Here is a 20,176-nt window from a genome sequence, read left to right on the forward strand (position 1 = left end):
CTCCTGGATTCCTCCACAGGTTCTCTTCTCAGGGAAAAGAAACCATACCAACTAGAGGCAGGGTATACACAGGTAGTTATTTGAAGAAATAGGGTCCAAGTCACCTTTCTTCCTGAAGTTAAGAGTCAGCCTCTCTTCTGTTGTTTTTCCTAGTATGATCCTTAGACTATCAAAACTGCAGGCTTTTGAGTGATGCAGGAACAGTGGAAAAGGAAGAAGACCCAAGGCAAATGATCCCAGATACTACCTCCAGGTCTTTCAGCAGAACAAAGACTCTTATTTGAATACTTTTACAACAACCACCTCTGAGCATCTGACCTTCATACATTCTCAAGCCACATACCTCCACTGTCTGTTTGGCTGGGTGGTTCTCAAGTGACAGCAGTTCTGCTGTATCTTGGAGAGACCGGAATACATCCTGTTTCTCTTCCAGTTCCATCATCAACTCCTGAAAACAGAATTCAGTTTTATGGAATAAGTGTAATAAAGACAGAGAGTACAATAAAGAAAAAGCTACATTCCTTGTCCTCCTATAAAGGAAACTACAACAACCCAGGGTTGGTTCCAAAATGAGATGTGTAAGTATCATGTGCCAGAGGACTTCAGTGTAGGACAAGTGCACTAGAATCACTGGGAAATGATTTCCAAAGGACACAGGACCTAGCCAGACCTGAGCAACGTGAGGGATCACAGAATGAGCACCAGAGGCAGAGAAAGAAGACAGCACGGCTAGAGTGGACAGTTCACATTAACTCCCATGCCAATACGTGACACATCAGTAGAGCAGTTATCACTCTCCAGTTGGCTTTACACAGACTATTCCCACAGCCTACAAGGCCCCCTTCTGGCTCTAACTTCCAGTAATACTGCATGACCCAATTTAAATGCCAGCTCTAATCCTCACAATCAGATTTATCCCTTCTCTTTGATGCTTTCAGAGTACTTTCTTTGTATGCCTAGCACAGCCTGACTTCCGTTCTCAGATTATTTGCATCAATTTCTTCCTTCTTCAATCAGGAAAAGCTCGTTTTTTATATAAAAGCTCATATTTTTAAGAACCCTAAATGAATGAAATTGAAGTATCTAAAGTGAGTGCTAATAAGAAAGCTTTCAATTTGCATAGGGTTTATAAAATCCTTTAGAGACCTCTGAGAGTGGGAATATTGAAAGCAGCAAAAAAAAAGATAAAAAGAAAAACCTGTTTGTCTACATCTTTCATTGAAAAGTAAAGATTATCTCTTTGTCCAAAACTGAATTTTCCTTCCCATTACACAAAAGAGATTCAGACCGAAACATTGTTAATTAAGAATGGTTATCTTTTTAGAAGTGTACCTATGAGGGGCTAGTGCTGTGGCACAGAGGGTTAACACCCTGGCCTGAAGCACAGGCATCCCATATGGGTGCCGGATCAAGACCTGGCTGCTCCACTTTCCATCCAACTCTCTGCTATGGCCTGGGAAAGCAGTAGAAGATGGCCCAAGTGCTTGGGCCCTGCACCCAAGTGGGAGACCTGGAAGAAGCTCCTGGCTCCTGGCTTCAGACTGGCACAGTGCCGGCTGTGGTGGCCATCTGTGGAGTGAACCAGCGGATTGAAGAACTCTCTCTCTCTCTGCCTCTCCTTCTCTCTCTATGTAACTCCAACTTTCAAATAAATAAATAAATATTTTAAAAAAGAAGTGTATCTATGAAATCTGTTCTCTTTATATTAATAAAATTTAAAAATTAATTAAGAAGAATTCAGAAATTTATGGAAGCTAGAAGTACACTACAGTTAGATAATACTAAGCTCTATACTAAATCTTTGGCCTAGATTAACTTATTCAATCTTAATGTTTTATTCAACTCTTTAAAGTGATGCTGTTTTCCCACTTCACAAATGGTCCAAATTAAATGATTTGAAGAGGGACATAGAGCTAGTTAGCACAGAAATAAGAATTTGAACCTGTCTTTCTCACTCCAAAGCTTATAACCTTACCACAAAGGGTTTGCCTTTGAATTGACTCAGCTTGCAGAGGTCTGCTCCATTCACCCAAGACCCTGTCCTTCTAAATAAATCACTTCTACAGCTCTACTGCCCATCTCTCAGTACACATTTCTCACATGCATAGATGCAATGAGCAGGGTCTCTATTTTTGTCTATCAAAGTGCAACTCTGGAAACCCAAGCAGACTAATCCTCTTTCCTTCTGGTGCTATTAAATAAATATGACAGGCCTGCTGTGCTAGACTCACAGAGAAGTAATTTTTCTTGGCTGAGATATTGGGATTGTTGTCACTCCAGTCATATGCTAGTTCCTCCTCCTCCTTCTCATTCAACCAGATCAACTCAGCAGTAGCTCTGGAGACAAATTTATGCAGACTCTGAAGGTGCCTCATTCGGAAGCTAGAAGTTTCCTAGACAAAGCAAAGATTATAAAGTTAGACTGACAGTCTTTGCATCTGTAGAAGATAGCACATTTGACATAAAAGGAAATAACAACACAGGAAGCAAATTTAGTTTTGCTTTTTAATCTCTGGGTTTGTCTTTATGGAGTCAAGTTTAGTACAAATTTGACATAAAACTCTCAGAGGGGCTGGTGCGCCGTGGCACAGTGGGTTAAACCACCACCTATAGCACCTGTAGCATGATGTGCATGCTGGTATGAGTCCTGGCTGCTCTTCTTCTGATCCAGCTCCTTGCTAATGTGCCTAGAAAGGGGCAGAGGATGGCCCAAGTGCTCAGGCCCCTGCACCCATGTGGGAGACCTGGATGAGGCCTGGCCCAGACCTAGCCAATGCAGTCATTTGGGAGTAAACCAGCGGATGGATCTCCCTCTTTTTGTCTTTCCCTCTAACTCTGACTTTCAAATAAATAAATAAATCCTTAAAAAAAAAAAAAAAAAGACTCCCACAGAGCCATTGTCAATCCTAGACAGCAGACACAGCACATAAGGCTTTTACAGGGGTTTCTGGATAAAGAATGACCCTTTGGCTGGCGCCGCGGCTCACTAGGCTAATCCTCTGCCTTGCGGCGCTGGCACACCGGGTTCTAGTCCCGGTCGGGGCGCTGGATTCTGTCCCGGTTGCCCCTCTTCCAGGCCAGCTCTCTGCTGTGGCCAGGGAGTGCAGTGGAGGATGGCCCAAGTACTTGGGCCCTGCACCCCATGGGAGACCAGGATAAGTACCTGGCTCCTGCCATCGGATCAGTGCAGTGCGCTGGCCGCACCACGCCAGCTGGGCGGCCATTGGAGGGTGAACCAACGGCAAAAAGGAATACCTTTCTCTCTGTCTCTCTCTCTCTCACTGTCCACTCTGCCTGTCAAAAAAAAAAAAAAAAGAAAAGAAAAGAAAAAAAAAGAATGACCCTGGGCCTGTGCTACTCTGGAAAATCTTGATACATAGAAATAAAAAACAACAAGTAGGTGGGGAGTCCCCTCTCTATCAACCACAAACTTTTAACTTTGGTGTCTCAAAGCACAATAGCTAGGTTAAGTTCTATTTATTTAAAACTTTCTGGGCCGGCGCCGCGGCTCACTAGGCTAATCCTCCGCCTAGCGGCGCCGGCACACCGGGTTCTAGTCCCGGTCGGGGCGCCGGATTCTGTCCCGGTTGCCCCTCTTCCAGGCCAGCTCTCTGCTGTGGCCAGGGAGTGCAGTGGAGGATGGCCCAGGTGCTTGGGCCCTGCACCCCATGGGAGACCAGGAAAAAGCACCTGGCTCCTGGCTCCTGCCATCGGATCAGCGCGGTGCGCCGGCCGCAGCGCGCCGGCCGCGGTGGCCATTGGAGGGTGAACCAACGGCAAAGGAAGACCTTTCTCTCTGTCTCTCTCTCTCACTATCCACTCTGCCTGTCAAAAAATAAAAAAAAAATAAAAAAAAAAAAAAAAAAAAAAAAAAAAAAAAAAAAAAAAAAAAAAAAAAACTTTCTGGAGCAAGTAGTTTCTGACCCATTAAAGAAAAAATTTTACCTACGAACATAGTAAATGATACAACCTGATAAACAGAAAACCCAAACACAGCCAAACCATAAACTTTTCTGAATTGGGGAAGACAGCTGTCTGGAACGTAAGAGTCAGTCAAAATTTACCTTCAGTTTACAATACTGTGTCTCCAGCTTTCCAAGTGTTTCAACATAACTGGTATGGAAATTTTGGGACATTTTTCCCTGATAAGAAAGGAATGAAATAATACTACATTAGAGAAAGAGTAAGTAAACTACATGTTATGGTTTCAACTATGTAAATATTATGTCTGCATATAGATAAGGGTTGGCATCCCTAAACAAACAGAAGCTGAGACAAGTCTGAGTCAGATCCTATAGGCTGGAGCAACACTAGGTGGGCAACAGCTTAGCATGATGATTACAACCAACAGACTTCCCCATGCTGTGTTTCCAGTAACTGTGGGAGGCTTCTAAGCAAAACTTGTGTTCAGTGAACCCCAAACTACTCTATTGCTTTTCTGAAGGGCAGAGTTGAAATTAAAAATGGAAAGACAGAATAACAAAAGAGAGGAGAGATTTAATAAATGGTTTCTCCACACTGGCTCTCTACTATAGAAGGTGAAGGGATAAGAACATGAATGTCTGCGGTCAGAGAGCCTGAATCTAGATACTGCTTCTAGGATGTCTTCGCTTTTTAGTAAAAAAGGGGTTAATAAAAATCCTTTCTGGCAAGGTTATTTCAAAGATTAACAGACACACTTCACATAAAAAGGAAATGTATTGTAAAGTGCTGTTCATGAATATTCATTATTCTGCCTTTCTAGAGATCCTTCTCCTTAGAGACAGCTGTACTTTGCACACTGTCCCATTACCGCTTCCACCTCTGCCCCTCCCATAATGTGGATTCTGAATGATACTCACCTCATACAATCTGGCCTCTTTGACGCTTGAGCCCAGTTCTTCTACACTGGTGTGGATGTGCTGCTGTGTTTCAAGCTGCAACTCCACACTAGGCAGGTCATTACCCCACTCTGCTCGTTCTAGTTTCATCTGGAAAAGGAAAAAATGGGTATAATTTACTGTTGCACTGGCAGGGAACAAAATAGTCAGAATCGATGTTTGGACAAAAGTATTATCTAAATCACCTCTATCATTCCATGGCTCTTAAAGAAAACCACACCATAATCCATAATCATCCCCATGGAGCTGGAGATCAAACCCCAACAGCTAAAGTAACAGAGGCAGCCTTTTGCTGCCACATATAGAAATATAGTCCTGAATTTATTATTCAGAAAGGAGTCTTAGAGCTGGCATTGTGATGCAGCAGGTTAAGCCAGTGCTTAGAATGCCTACGTCCTGTAGCGGCATTCTGGTTCCAGTCCTGGCTACTACTCTTCTAATCCAGCTCCCTGCTATAATGCCTGGGAGCTAACAGATGGTGGTTCAAGTAGCTGAGTATTTGCCAACCACTTGGGACACTCAGAGATCCTGGCTCCTGGCTTCTGCCTGGCACAGCCCTGGCTTTTGCAGCCATTCCAATAGAATATCTCTCTCTGCCACCCCTTCATATAAATCTTTTTTTTGTTTGTTTTTTTTTGAAAGGCATCTTCATGGGATGAAAATGCTTTACTTAACAGCCTAGTTTTTCCCTTTATGGAGTCTCTTTATTTCACAATCAGAACAGATACAAGGGTATTTCAAAAAGTTTGTGGGAAAATGGAATTTAAAATAAGTTTATTTTGGCATGCAAAAATGTTTAAATCCATGCACTTTTTTTTCATAATACACATCTTCCATGAACTTTTTGAAGACCACTTGTAGCTTCACTCATGGAATCAACTACTGGCCAATGGAAGATACTTTTAGCTTGTCTTTGGATATTTTTATTTATTTAGCTTGTCTCTGGATATTGGCACATGGGACATATACCATCTGCAAAAGGGAAGAATATAAAACAAAAGGATTAGAAAGATAAGGACAACATCAAATTTGAACCATTATCCTAGAATACAACAAATCATGTCCCTTGGAATTGTGGAACACAGAAACATTGTTTAAACTTAAGAGCTAAGACCAACTGCAGAAACTGAAGAATAAATTCCTCTGTCTATGAGGGAATTTCAGAAAAGATAACAGATTCATAAACACTGAAATTTTCCCATAAGCTTCGACCTATAGCACAGTTAGCTGATTTCCAAAGAGCTTCAAATTAGAAAACAATGGGGTATGCAGTACAGAATTGGGAGGATTTGAGTTGACCTTGTCCACTTAAGACCTAAGGAGAAGGGACTTAGGTCCAGACAGCATCAATAATTATGGGAATCCAGGGGTCAGCATTAAGGTGTAGCAGGTTAAGCTATGATGCTGGCATTCCATATGGGCCCCGGATCAGGCTGCCCTTCTTCCAATCCAGCTCCCTGCTTATGCTCCTAGAAAAGCAGTGGAAAATGGATCAAATGTTTGGGGCCCCCTGCCACCCATGGGGGAGATTCAAAAGAAGTTCCTCGCTCTTGGTTTCAGCCTGCCCAGTCCTGGCTGTTGTGGTCATTTGGGGAGTGAACCAGAAGATGAAGATCTCTCTGTAACTCTGCCTTTCAACAAAAATCTTTTTTTTTAAAGATTTATTTATTGGAAAATCAGAGTTACACAGATAGAGAAGGACAGGCAGAGAGAGAGAGAGCGAGAGTGAGAGTGAGAGAGAGAGAGAGAGAGAGAGAGAGAAAGGTAGGTCTTCCATCTGCAGGTTCACTTCCAATTTGGTTGTAACAGCCAAATCTGTGCCAATCTGAAGCCAGGAGCTTCTTCTGGGTCTCCCACATGGGTGCAGGGGCCCAAGCACTTGGGCCATCTTCCACATAGCAGAGAGCTGGATCGGAAGTGGAGCAGTAGAGACTCAAACTGACACCCATATGAAATGTCGACATTGTAGGCGGTGGCCACAATGCCAGCCCCATAAATAAGTATTTTATAAAACTAATTAAGGGAATCCATACAAGGGATACAGAGTAATAAACATTAGTGCATTGTATTAACACTGTGGACATATACCTACCTGCATCTCTTCTACCCAAGATAGTAGTTCATACACAAATCGGAGATTGCCTTCATCTTCAGAGGAAGAGATTGACACAAGTTCAGCCCGAGTCATGGGCTTGCGGAACCAGGAGGTAGAAGAAGAATGGGTTGTCTTGGTTAAGGGTTCTGCTTTCAGATGAGTAGTGGTTAAAGTAGAGGGTGGAACCAATTCAAGTGAAGTGAAATGGCCTTTCTGGTACAGGTTTGTACACTCTAGACGCAAGGTGACCAGCTCATCCTGCAGACGCATGACCCTGAAATGGAAGAAGAGAAAAAAGGAAGACACTTAAATCTATAACATATTTTGTTTAAATGTTTATTTATTTGAAAGGCAGAGCAATAGAGAGAAACAGGGAGAGAGACTGAGATCTTCCACCTGCTGGTTCATTCCCCAAGTGCCTACAACAGCCAGGGCTGGACCAGGTCAAAGTTAGGAGCCCAGAACTCCATCTGGGTGTTCCACATGGATGGCAGAGACCAAAGCACTCAAGCCATCATCAACTGCTACCTTCCAGGATGTGTTAGCAGGAAGCTGGATTAGAAGCAAACTAGCTGGGACTCCAATCAGTATTTGGGCATCTCAAGTGGTAGCTTAACCTGCGGTAACAACAGCCATCCCTGTAACATATTTTTAAATATAAAACTTTCCCTAATCCATATGACAAGAACATGGTAAAAATAAAAATGAGAACATATCTGGAAAAGTGTTACATGAATGCAAGGTGATATTACCAACATCTTCAACTCGTTCTGAGTTGTCTTTAAGGCAAATGCCAAATTACAGTTCTAATTGGAAGGAATTAAATCAATATCTATTTAAAGAATGCCTGAATGGTATAAAGGAAGAAAGCAAAGATTAGAGGTGAAGAAATGAGGGTCCAAGTCTTGTTTCTGTAAAAAAAAAAAAAAAAAAAACTAGCCCTGGGGGCCAGTGCTGTGGCATAGCAGATAAAGCTGCCACCCACAGTGTTGGCATCCCATATAGGTGCCAGGTTGAGTCCCAGTTTCTCCACTTCTGACCCAGCTCTCTTTTAATGCACCTGGGAAAACAGTGGAGGATGGCCCAAGTGCTTGGGTCCCTGCACCCACGTGGGAGACCCAGAAGAAGCTCCTGGCTACTGGCTTCAGTCTGCCCAGCTCCATCTGTTGCAGCCCAGTGGGTGGAAGATTTCTGTTTCTCCCTCTCTCTCTGTGTAACTCTGCCTTTCAAATAAAAAATAAATAAGTCTTAAAAAAAAAATTAGCCTTGTGACTTTAGACAACCCTCTTCCACACAGTGGGTCTTGGTTTCCTCCTCTATAAAATGAGTGCATTGGATCAATGCTTCTAAAACAGCTGTGCTATCACAAACTAGCAGGTCATGCTGAAATCAGGGTGTGTGTGTGTGTGTGTGTGTTGTAAGATGCCACAGGGACTGGGGGACTCCTACAGGTATTTAGTGGGAGGGGTATGCAATAAGGGGAGATTGTCCTCTAACATGAAAATTTTTCTGCCCAAAGTATGTACTTACAGTATCTCCATCAAGACCCTGACTGCGCTCTAAGTTCCAAATTATAAGACTCAGGGCCTGACTCTTGATCCCATCTTGATCCTTGAACTTCAGCAATAAGCAAGCCTTTCATTTGAATCTCGTTTCTCACCTAAAAGCCAGCTCTTCTAGTTGGTAGTAATTCTCATCCCGTAGGATCTGGAGATCCACTTGCAGCTGCCTGATGAGACCTTCACACTCTTGAATGTACATGATAACATCTGACTCACACTGTACTGGTTGTCCCGATTCCAGGTGAGCGGCGTCCTGAGACAGAAAGGGAGAGTAAGAATGAGAAAACTTCCACTCCCCCCCCTGCTAAAATGGAAGGAGCCAAGCAGTCCACTGCAATCTCAAGAAAAAAGCAAACGATACGGCTGGATTCCACACCTGTTATCTTTGACCATTAGAGCAGAGAGTAGGTGTGGAGCACATGTGACAGAGGAAATAGGACAAAACCGTCAGAGACTCACAGCCTGCAGTGTATTCTTGGCTAGTGTCAGTTTTTCTTCACAATTCAAAGCACCATTCTGGATTTTGTTTGCAATCTGTAGCAGCAATTCTAGCCTAAAATAAGGAAACCACAGTCAAGTGCAAGTTCAAGCAGCTGAGTAGTCACATCAGATCATCCTCAGGCTCTGGACTCACCTCTCTACAGCTGGCCGAAGGGATTTCTCTCGCTCCAGCATCTCAATGATGAGCTTTCCCCACTCTTCTTCCACATCATTAGGGTGATAACCTTGAGGCAGTTTAATTCGGCCAAATTCTATCCACACCTGAAAGAGACACTCCTTCAGTACAAAACCACAGCCATGTCCTCAGGCCTTTCTTCGCTTACTCATGTACATGCTCAGTGCTTCTTTATCCAGCCATTATCTAACATGATTAAAGTTGATGAGTTAGCAGTGTCTCAACTTGAGGTGAGAGCAACAAAATCTCTAAAATGCAGGGACAACTTGCTCTAAATCTTTTCATTCCTTCTACATATCTTCATGTCCTCTTAATAACCCCCATCCTGGCAAGGTTAAATGCCCATTTCTACAGCTCCACATTCTCTAAGAATCCAATCTGAATGGAAGCTCTTTGTTTTCATCCTAAAGAAAGATTTAGCTTCCTTTCCTCTGAGAAACAGGTTAACATCCAGAAAATTCAAGATTTCTAGAGCAGGCCTTTGGTCTAGTAGTTAAGATGCCAGTTGAGACACCTGCATCCCATATCAGAGTACCTGGGTTCAAGGCCTGGCTCTGGCTCCTGATCCTAGCTTTGTTGATGCAGACCCTGGGAGCCAGTAGTGATCAGGTTCCTGCTACCAACAAGAGACACCTAAATGGAGTTCCTGATTCCCAGCTTTCACTCATGGCCTGCCCCAGAGAGATGCAGTGGAATGAAACAGCATATGGGAGCTTTCTTTCTCTGTCTCGCTGCCTCTCAAATAAATAAATAAATTTTAAAAACCAAGAAACTCAAGATTTCTGAATACGATACACCATTTTTCTGTAAGTTCTTTTGAAAAAGCAGATGGCAGTAGGTTAGGCACTGTGGCACTGCAGTTTAAGCTGCTGCTTGGGGGGCTTGTGCTGTGGCGTAGCAGGTAAAGCCACCGCCTGCAATGCCAGCATCTGATACAGGTGCTGGTTGGAGTCCTGGCTGCTCCACTTCCGATCTAGCTCTCTGCTATGGGAAGCAGTAGAAGATAGCCCAAGTGCTTGGGCCCCTGCACCCAGGTGGGAGACCCAGAAGAAGCTCCTGGCTCCTGGCTGTGGATCAACCCAGCTCTGGCCATTGGGGCCATTTGGGGAGTGAACCAGAGGATGGAAGACCTCTCTCTCTCTCTCTCTCTGTGCCTCTGTCTCTCTGTAACTCTGCCTTTCAATAAATCAAATAAATCTTTAAAAAAAGCTGCTGCTTGGGATGTCATATCTCATATCAAAATGTCTAGGTTTGAGTCCTGGCTGGTCCACTTCCAATCCAGCTTCTTGCTAATGTGTCTTGCGAGGCAGCAGAGAACTAGATGGAGTTCCAGGCTCCTGGCTTTAGCTTGGCCTAGCCCTGGCTGTTGTAGGCATTTGGGAAGTGAACCAATGAATGGAAGACAGACAGATATCTCTCTTTTCCTCTCTGCCTTTCAAATAAATAAATGCTTTTCTCCCTCCCTCCACCCCTCCCTCCATCACCTACCCCTTTCAGAAAAGAAGCAATTAACAGTACAAGCCAGCAAACCCCAAGACTCAGCAAAGGACAGCTTTCTTACCTCTAATAATTTGTACAACTCCTCGATTCTTCCTTTTTCTCTCTCCTTGGCCAGAATTTCTGTTTCTTTGAAGTGTATGTATTGGTTATAAAGTGCCTAGAAAATTAATATTTGGTAAATGAATGAATGGAGATAAGCACCTAGTCCACTTTTTCATTTCAGCTCATCCAGAAGCCAGCAGAAACAAGCTGAGACTTACTCCCTAGAGGAAATTTATAAAAATAGTTTAAGTTCATGGCTTTACCTTTAGTTCAACAGGGTTTTGGGGAAAAGATTTATCTGACATCAGTATAGTGTGCTGTTTGATCCATGGAATGAGGGAATCCACCCGACTTTGGTATTCTTGCCACCTGGAGTCCACTTCCTATTGTCAGAAAGTAAACGTCATATACCTGATTAGCAATATCCAAAACAGGCACAGGAGAAGGTAGTTCAGGCCACCCCAAATCACATAAAATCTTTTCCTTCTAATTGCTTAGAAAGTTGCTCAGTTTATTGCACACAGCTCCAATTTCAAAGCTCCTCAAGGGCTCTCCGGATGGGACTCTATTTCCTGACACCTTAAGTCTACACTACCACTAAAAATATTTAGACAAGAGTCATGCTACACCTAGACAAGCTGGTATCAGTGGCTGAGAAAACAATGCCTTACAATGAATTACCGCGGGGAATGATGAGAGGGACATTCTTTGCTGGCATTTAGCATCAAATGACCTGGGCTGGATGATTCAAAATTAGAAATATTGAAACTTGTTCCCAGAGACAAAGACAGTGTCCACGTACATCCAGTCTACTCTGTATAAAAGTGCTCTGTGTACAGTGAGTTCTTGAGAACATTATCTTATGAATGCATTCCACCCAAACAAATCAAAGCCAGAAGGTATTTTAGGAAATGTTCTCTTACTGTGGCACTGATCCCTTCTCCACCCTCAGGGACTTTAGGGAAGGCATCATAAATTGAAGACACATAAGTGATTACAGACTTTTCATCTGGAGATGGCACATCCACATCTAAGAGAGAATGGGCAAGAAATCCCTCAGTTGGAACAAAGCAATCAGCTAGGAGAAGGTACAGTGAATATATGCCAAACTGAGCTCAAGTTAATTAAACTCTCACCTTCTGCGTCCAACAACCGGGTGACCCCCAGTCTTTCTGCTACTTCAAAAGCCTGTTCCAGGTTTTCTCGGTTACTCTGGATTTGCACCCTCTCCATATCTACCAGATCAGGTCTGTAAAAGGCCACCATTTACACATCACACAAGTTCCCACAAAGAAAACCTCTCAAATGTCCCCAGAGCCCAAAAAAACATTGATAAAGTTAGAAAGCAGGAGGTTTAAAAGGGCACTAATCCCATTTTAAAATTACACATCAGGAGCCTGTCCTCCCTAATTCTAAATTTACACAACAGCAGGTTCATGGATTGCATGAGAAAGGAGTCATAAACCAGTACAAAGTGAAAACTGGGGCATGTTTATGACCACTAAGAGCTCAATAATTTTTATTTTTGTCATTCAAAATTCCTATCTTCCTCACTTCAGCCACCAGCTATTCCTCAACCACTCTAAGTAACTACTTCAGATCCTTTGCACTTGCAAAGGGAATGCAAAAATGTTCCTCCTACTGGAACACCCAGACCCCAGAGGCTCATTTGGCTCATTTTTCCAATGTCCTTATCAAAAAGTCATCTCTGAATCTTTTGTCCAAAATACAACCCTTTGTCACTCTATCCCTCCACTGCATTTTTCACTGTAGGACAGCATACAGTTATGTACTCCTTATTATGCCCATTGGAGGCAGGATCTGTAAGAGAACCCTTGCTGTTTTATTCACTGCTGTATATGCCCGTTGTTTAGGAGTTCAATAAATATTCATTTTTCAAATAAATAAATGAAGCGGCCTTGATTCTTGGTTGAGGGGGAAATGACATTATAACTACTGACCAAATAAGAGATGAGAAGGAACTCCTCTAGGGGCATGGAAAGCCACTGTACTTACCTATATCGGTGAATAAGTGCATTGAACATCTTCCCGTCACTCCAGCAGGAGGAAAAGTTTGTGCATTTGATTCCTGTATAACCAGCTGTCACCTTCTGAGTCCACAGGAGTAGTTTCTCCTTGGCTGACATGTCCCCTGACTCCCCACTAATGTAGATGTCAGAGATCTGCCAAAAGATAGGACACACAATAATTAAACACAAATAAGATGAAGGCTTTTAATCTTCTCTTCTCCATATAGTATAACTCTGGCAGTGCTTCAGATAACAACTCCAACCTATGATACATTTTCTTTTGTAGTCGAAGAAATGTAAGTTAAAACCATGTGTGGCTATTTTCCACCTATCAGACCAAGGTAGGCTGTTTCTAAATAATGATACTACTTAGGATTGGACAGAATATCTAAAGCTGAGTATTCTTATACCCTGTGACCAGTGAGAGTATAAATGGTACAACTTGTCAGGATGTCAGCTTTGAATCAAGTCTTAAAGGATACAAACAATTTTATAAGAAATTACCAGAGATAGGTATAAAAGGATTTTTTAAAAAGATTTATTTACTTGAAAGGCAGAGTTACAGAGAAGCAGAGGCAGAGGTAGACGCAGAGAGAGAGAATCCTCCATCCGCTGATTCACTCACCAAATAGCCACAATGGCCGAATCTGGGCCAATCCAAAGCCAGGAACCAGGAGCTTATTTCAGGTAGGATTTTTTTATATAATCTTTACCAAATCATGATAAACATGGCATAGCAAAAAAAAAAAAAAAAAAAAAAAAAAAAAAAGTTATAAGGAGAGGCCAGTGCTGTGGTGCAGCGGGTTAAAGCCTTGGCCTACAGTGCGGGCATCCCATATTGGGTGCAAATTTGAGTACTGGTTGCTCCACTTCTGATCCAGCTCCCTGCTAATGTGCCTGGGAAAGCATGAGAAAACGGCTCAAGTGCTTGGGTGCCTGCACCCATGTGGGAGACACAGAAGAAGCTTCTGGCTCCTGGCTTTGGATCTGCTCAGCTTCAGCCACTGCAGCCATTTGGGGAGTGAACCGGCAGATGGAAGACACCTCTCTCTTTGTCTCTGCCTTTCTCTAACTTTGTCTTTTAAATAAATAAAATTTAAAAAATTGTAAAAGTTATGAAGAGCTTCAACTCTAATGAGAGATTGATCTCAAAGTATATAACATATATGGGATAGAATTCTTTGTAGAACTTTAAAACATGTGCTTTAAATATGTTAATGAGGGGCTGGCACTGTGGCACAGTGGGTTAAAGCCCTGGCCTGAAGCGCCAGCATCCCATACGGGTGCCGGTTCTAGTCCTGGCTGCTCCTCTTCCAATCCAGCTCTCTGCCATGGCCTGGGAAAGCAGTAGAAGATGGCCCAAGTGCTTGGGCCCCTGCACCCAAGTGGGAGACCCGGAGGAAGCTCCTGCCTCCTGGTTTCGGATCAGCACAGCTCCGGCTGTTGTGGCCATCTGGGGAGTGAACCATTGGATGGAAGACCTCTCTCTCTGTCTCTACCTCTCTCTGTAACTCTGCCTTTCAAATAAATAAAATAAATCTTAAAAAAAAGTCAATGAAAACAGTTGTCAAATTTTATAAAATATAAAATGTATATGTGTGTGAATGTGTATGTACACATGTAGTAATCCTGATTTTGAACAAAGGATATAAAAATGTATATTTAAGTATAAAGAGATCCTGAAAAAGTTCAGGGAAAATGTGTATTATGAAAAAAACAGTGCATGGATTTCAATTTTTTTAACACCAAAAAAAGATGTGCATTTTATTTTAAAAGATGTATTTATTTATTTGAAAGGCAAAGTGACTAAGACAGAGAGATTTTCCACCTGCTGGTTCATTCCCCAAATGCCTGCCTAGAACTCCATCATGGTCTCTCTTTTTTTTTTTAATTTTTTTTTATTTTTTGACAGGCAGAGTGGACAGTGAGAGAGAGAGACAGGGAGAAAGGTCTTCCTTTGCTGTTGGTTCACCCTCCAATGGCCGGCGTACCACGCTGATCCGATGGCAGGAGCCAGGTACTTATCCTGGTCTCCCATGGGGTGCAGGGCCCAAGTACTTGGGCCATCCTCCACTGCACTCCCTGGCCACAGCAGAGAGCTGGCCTGAAAGAGGGGCAACCGGGACAGAATCCAGCGCCCCGACTGGGACTAGAACCCGGTGTGCCGGCGCCGCAAGGCGAAGAATTAGCCTAGTGAGCTGCGGCGCCAGCCCATCATGGTCTCTCAGGAGGATGAGCCATTACCTGTTGCCTCCTAGGCACATCAGCTGGAAACAAGACCAGAAACACAGAATAGTCAGGTGCTCCAATGTGGGATGCACATCTCCCAAGCAGCAGCTTAAACTCCTGTACCACAATGCCTGCCCCTAAACCTTTAATTCTATTTTTCTATGAACTTTTTGAAGTACCCTCATGTAGTCATATATATGTGTATATTTATGTACACATATGTATATGTACATAATGTAATACAAATATCTTTTTATATATGAGTGTAAATACTAGAAATATACCAAGCTAGTAATAATAATTATCTATGAGTGGCATCATTATAGTTAATTTCCATATTTTCCAAATCTTCCATAGAAAGTACATTTGTATATAAGAAATCTACAAAATATAGACCAACTTTAGAAAGATGGAAGTATTGAAGAGGGAAAAGTGTATGTCTTTGAATCCACACAGACCTGGATTTGAATCCCAGCATGACCAACTAGAAGCTTACTTAGCAAATCTTTAGAGTGAGAATAATATCTACCCTCTTTCCAAGATTGCTGTGATAATCAATCAGACACACATGAAAGCACCTTGCGCAAACTCAGGGTCATACTCTACAAAGGGTTTCCTTCCCTCTCTCTACCTAGTAGAGATGATGGTCTGCCTTCAATTTTTTTGGTCTAAGTCCCACAGCATGGATAGTTGTATCATTTAAACATTATTTTGCATTACTGACTATCATTTAATAAATATAATTTGTCAAGACTATAGGTTTCCTGAGGGACTGGCACCACATCTTAATCAGAATTACAGTAGCTTAAAAATGAATAGCAGAGGTGTGCATTGTGCTGCAATGGGTTAAGTCGCCACTTGGGATGCCCACATCCCATATTTGAATGCCAATTCAAGCATGGGCTACTCTGCTTCTGATCCAGCTTCCTGCTAATGAGGCAGCAGATGATGGCCCAAGCATTTGTGTTCCTACCACTCATGTGGGAGATGTGGATGGAGATCTTGGTTCCTGGTTTCAGTCTAGCCTAGTTCCAGCTGTTACAGGCATTTGGGGAGTGATCCAGCGGATGGAAAATTTTTCTGGTGTGTCTCTTATACTCTCTCTCAAATTCTTTCAAATAAAATAAGTAAATCTTTAAAAAATAAAAATTAAAAAATAAAGTTGAACCATCATCATAACCAGGTAGCATTTATTTCTTTCGATTTTTTAAAAAGATTTATTTATTTACTTGAAAGTTGGAGTTACACAGAGAGAGAAGGAGAGGCAGAGGCAGAGAGAGAGGTCTTCCATCTGCTGGTTCACTCCCTAATTGGTCGCAATCGCCGGAGCTGTGCTGATCCAAAGCCAGGAGCCAGGAGCTTCTTCTGGGTCTCCCACATGGGTGCAGGGGCTCAAGGGCTTAGGCCATCTTCCACTGCTTTCCCAGGCCACAGCAGAGATCTGGATCAGAAGTGGAGTAGCCGAGACTCGAACCAGCGCCCATATGAGGTGTCGGCACTGCAAGCGGTGGCTTTCCCCGCTATGCCACAGCACCGGCCCCATCTTTCAATTTTTAAAAAGAGAATACAATATTAAAAAATTTATTTGTCAGGGCCATCGTTGTGGCCCAGAGTGTTAAGCTGCTTCCTGCAACACTGGCATCCCATATGAACACTGGTTTCAGTCCTGACTGCTCCAATTCCTCTCCAATTCCCTGCCAGGGTGCCTAGGAAGGCAGTGAAGAATAGTCCCAGTTCTCTGGCCCCTGCCACCCACATGGGAGACCTAGATGGAGTTCCAGGCTCCTGGCTTCAGCTTGGCCTGGCCAGGCCCAGCCCTGGCCGTTGCAGACATTTGGGGAATGAACCAGCAAACAGATCTCTGTCCCCCTCCCTCCTCTGTAACTTTTCCATTCAAATGAATAATAAAATAGATCTTTTAAAAGTTTTATTTATTTGAAATGTAGAGAGAAAGAGACAGAGACAGAGACCTCCCACCCACGGGTTCACTCTCCAAATACTTCCAATAGCCAGGGCTGGGCTAGGCTAAAGCCCAGAGCTGGGAATTCAGACTGCGTCTTCCACTGTGTGGCAGAAACCCAGCTTTAGCCATCACCTGCTGTCTCCCATGGGTACACATTAGCAGGAATCCAGAATTGGGAGTGGAGCTGGAACTTGAATCCACTTTGATTAGGGATGTGAGTGTTCCTAGCAGTGCCATAACTGCTTAGCCAAATGCCTACCCCTTCAGACAGTTGGAGGGACCGATTATTGACATCAGCCTGATACTACTTTCACAGCATTGCACCTGATAACTTTAGAGACAGGATGTTCTGTAGACATGCCCATGCCTTCCCTGCTACAAACATCCAGCCTCAAAACTGTACTGGCTTTGCTGTTGTAGTATTATGGGAAGCGAATATGCATTTCCTAAGCACTGTCCCTATCACCTGACTTAATCCTTGTAAGGATCCTATGTGAAAATTACCCTGTGTTAATGATGATGAAAATAGAGGGGCTGGCACTGTGGTGTAGCAGGTAAAGTAGCCGCCTACAGTGCCAGCATTCCATATGGGCACCGGTTCGAGTCCCAGCTGCTCCATTTCCAATCCAGATCTCTGCTATGGCCTGGGAAAGCAGCAGAAGATGGCCCAAGTCCTTAGGCCCCTGCACCTGTGTGGGAGACCTGGAAGAAGCTCCTGGCTCCCAGCTTCAAATTTGCCCATCTCTTGCTGTTGTGGCTACTTGTAAAGTAAACCAGAAGACGGAGGACCTCTCTCTCTCTCTGTCTCTCTATAACTCTGCTTTTCAAATAATAAATAAATAAATATTAAAAAAAATAAAAGAAACAAAATGGACAAGAGGTGTAAGTGATTCACCTGAGTTTACATTCCTAGTATATGCCTCCTTTCAAATGCATATCTAGGGGCCCATGCTGTGGTATAGCTGGTGGAGCCGCTGCCTGCAGTGCCAGCATCCCATATGAGTGCCAGTTCAAGTCCCAGCTGCTCCACTTCCAATCTATTTCCCTGCTATGGCCTGGGAAAGCAGTGGAAAATGGCCCAAGTGCTTGGGCCCCTGCACCCGCATAGGAGACCCAGAGGAAGCTCCTGGCTCCTGGCTTTGGAACAGCCCAGGTCCAGCTGTTGTAGCCATTTGGGGAGTGAACTAGTGAATGGAAGACCTCTCTCTCTCTCTCTGCCTCTGCCTCTCTGTAACTCTTTCAAGTAAAATAAATAAATCTTGGTCTCAGGATTAGAGGTTCCTTTTCCTTTTCCTTTTCCCTTTCCCCTCCCTTCCTTTCTTCTTCTTCTTCTTTTTTTTTTTTTTTTTTTTTTTTTGACAGGCAAGTGGACAGAGAGAGAGAGACAGAGAGAAAGGTCTTCCTTTGCCGTTGGTTCACCCTCCGATGGCCGCCTCGGCCAGCGCGCTGCGGCCGGCGCACCACGCTGATCCGATGGCAGGAGCCAGGTACTTATCCTGGTCTCCCATGGGGTGCAGGGCCCAAGTACTTGGGCCATCCTCCACTGCACTCCCTGGCCACAGCAGAGAGCTGGCCTGGAAGAGGGGCAACCGGGACAGAATCCGGCGCCCCGACTGGGACTAGAACCCGGTGTGCCGGCGCCACAAGGTGGAGGATTAGCCTAGTGAGCTGCGGCGCTGGCTTCTCCCTTCCTTTTTAAAGATTTATTTATTTGAAAGGCAGAATTACAGAGAGAGAGAAAGAAAGAGAGAAGGAGAGATCTTCTATCTACTGCTTCACTCCCTAGATGGCCACAACAGCTGGAGCTGGGCTGATCTGAAGTCAGGAGCTAGCAATCAGGAACCAGGAGCTTCTTCCTAGTCTCCCATGTGGGTACAGGGGCTCGAGCACTTGGGCCATCTTCTGTTGCTTTCCCAGGCAAATTAACAGGGAGCTGGATCAGAAGTGGAGCACCTGGGACTCAAACTGGCACGGATATGGGATGCTGGCATTGCAGGCAGTGGCTTAACCTGCTGGTGTCACTGCACTGAGCCCCTCTTTAATTTTTTAATGATTTATTTTTACATATTTGAAAGGCAGAATGACAGAGAGAAAAGTACAGAGAGAAAGAGAACTATTTGCTTGTTCCCTCCCCAAACGGCCACAATGGCTGTGGCTAGGCTAGGTCAAAGCCAGGAGCCTGGAACTCCATCAAGATCTCCCACTTGGGTAGTAGGGGTCCAAGCCCTTGGGCCATCTTCCACTGCTTTTCCAGGCCCATCAGCAGGGAGCTGGATTGGAAGCAGAGCAGCCGGGACTTGAACTGGTGTTACAATATGTGATGCTGGTATCACAGGCAGCAGATTAACCTACTGTGCCACAATGCCAGAATGATTTGACTTTTTGATGCTGCAAAAGCATACTCATACAACCATTCTGTTTTTGATTTTCAGTACAGTATCTAAAAAATCACATGAGATATTTAATACTTTATTACAATAGGCTTTTTGTTAAGATGATTTTGCCTAACTAGATGCTAATGTAAGCGTTCTGAGCACAAGTAAGGTCATCTAGGCTGTTCAGAAGTCCAGGTGTATGAATGCGTTTTCAACTTAATGTCCCTCCCTAGCACATATTCTATTCCAGTTCTCTTCAACAACGCATTTAGCTGCCTATTTCAATGGCTGAATGCCAACACTGATATACCCCAGCACCTTCCCTGTAGCCACTTCACATACATGCACGAGTTAAGGCAACACATTATTGGGAGCAGGAAAAAGATTTGTTGAAGCAAAAAGAGATAGAACTTGAATAAATTAAATGAAGTCTCAGTAGCTAGGCTCTTTATCAGAAATTAAATTCCAGTTAGTTTATTAATATTGTATGTTCAAAAAAAAAAAAAAAAACCAAAGCCAATCTCTGATAACCTCTCCTATCTGCCAATCATATTATTTGCATATATTGCACTGAAACTACTTCAGTAAATGGCTTTCCTTCAGATTTTCAAGACAGCTATAAATGAGACAGGGAAATATTTAGATCCCTCAGGAAAAGGAAGAATACCCTATGTGGATTAGAGCCCTTCCTGGACTGTAAACTGGATGAGAAAAATGGGATTATCATCACAACCATCTCAGTAATTAAATTTGGCTTTTGTCCATATCTTCTTATAATACTCACATGTGATGCGTGTGCACAGTGCAGTCCTTTGGGCCATGCA

General features: G+C 43.5%; 1 protein-coding gene across 42 annotated transcripts in view; it reads right to left on the minus strand.

Moving 5' to 3' along the window:
- Positions 1 to 20,176, minus strand: part of MACF1 (microtubule actin crosslinking factor 1) — a 407,864-nt gene that overhangs the window by 185,866 nt on the left and 201,822 nt on the right. For 41 of the 42 annotated variants that reach the window (XM_051857911.3, XM_070078713.1, XM_089300949.1 and 38 more), the window contains 13 exons: positions 12,772 to 12,938; positions 11,892 to 12,004; positions 11,679 to 11,785; positions 11,019 to 11,138; positions 10,775 to 10,870; positions 9,172 to 9,299; positions 8,997 to 9,090; positions 8,636 to 8,790; positions 6,973 to 7,249; positions 4,842 to 4,970; positions 4,065 to 4,142; positions 2,232 to 2,393; positions 344 to 448 (listed from right to left, as the gene is read on the minus strand). In XM_051857911.3, the coding sequence (XP_051713871.2) occupies positions 344 to 448; positions 2,232 to 2,393; positions 4,065 to 4,142; positions 4,842 to 4,970; positions 6,973 to 7,249; positions 8,636 to 8,790; positions 8,997 to 9,090; positions 9,172 to 9,299; positions 10,775 to 10,870; positions 11,019 to 11,138; positions 11,679 to 11,785; positions 11,892 to 12,004; positions 12,772 to 12,938 (1,731 nt within the window). Of the gene's footprint in view, positions 1 to 343; positions 449 to 2,231; positions 2,394 to 4,064; positions 4,143 to 4,841; positions 4,971 to 6,972; positions 7,250 to 8,635; positions 8,791 to 8,996; positions 9,091 to 9,171; positions 9,300 to 10,774; positions 10,871 to 11,018; positions 11,139 to 11,678; positions 11,786 to 11,891; positions 12,005 to 12,771; positions 12,939 to 20,176 lie in introns of those variants that run through there. The other variant, XM_051857931.2, reaches the window with a different exon arrangement.

Source organism: Oryctolagus cuniculus, chromosome 7 (genome assembly GCF_051225735.1).
Source record: "Oryctolagus cuniculus isolate XC-2025 breed Fujian yellow rabbit chromosome 7, ASM5122573v1, whole genome shotgun sequence".
NCBI classification, from domain to species: Eukaryota; Metazoa; Chordata; class Mammalia; order Lagomorpha; family Leporidae; genus Oryctolagus; species Oryctolagus cuniculus.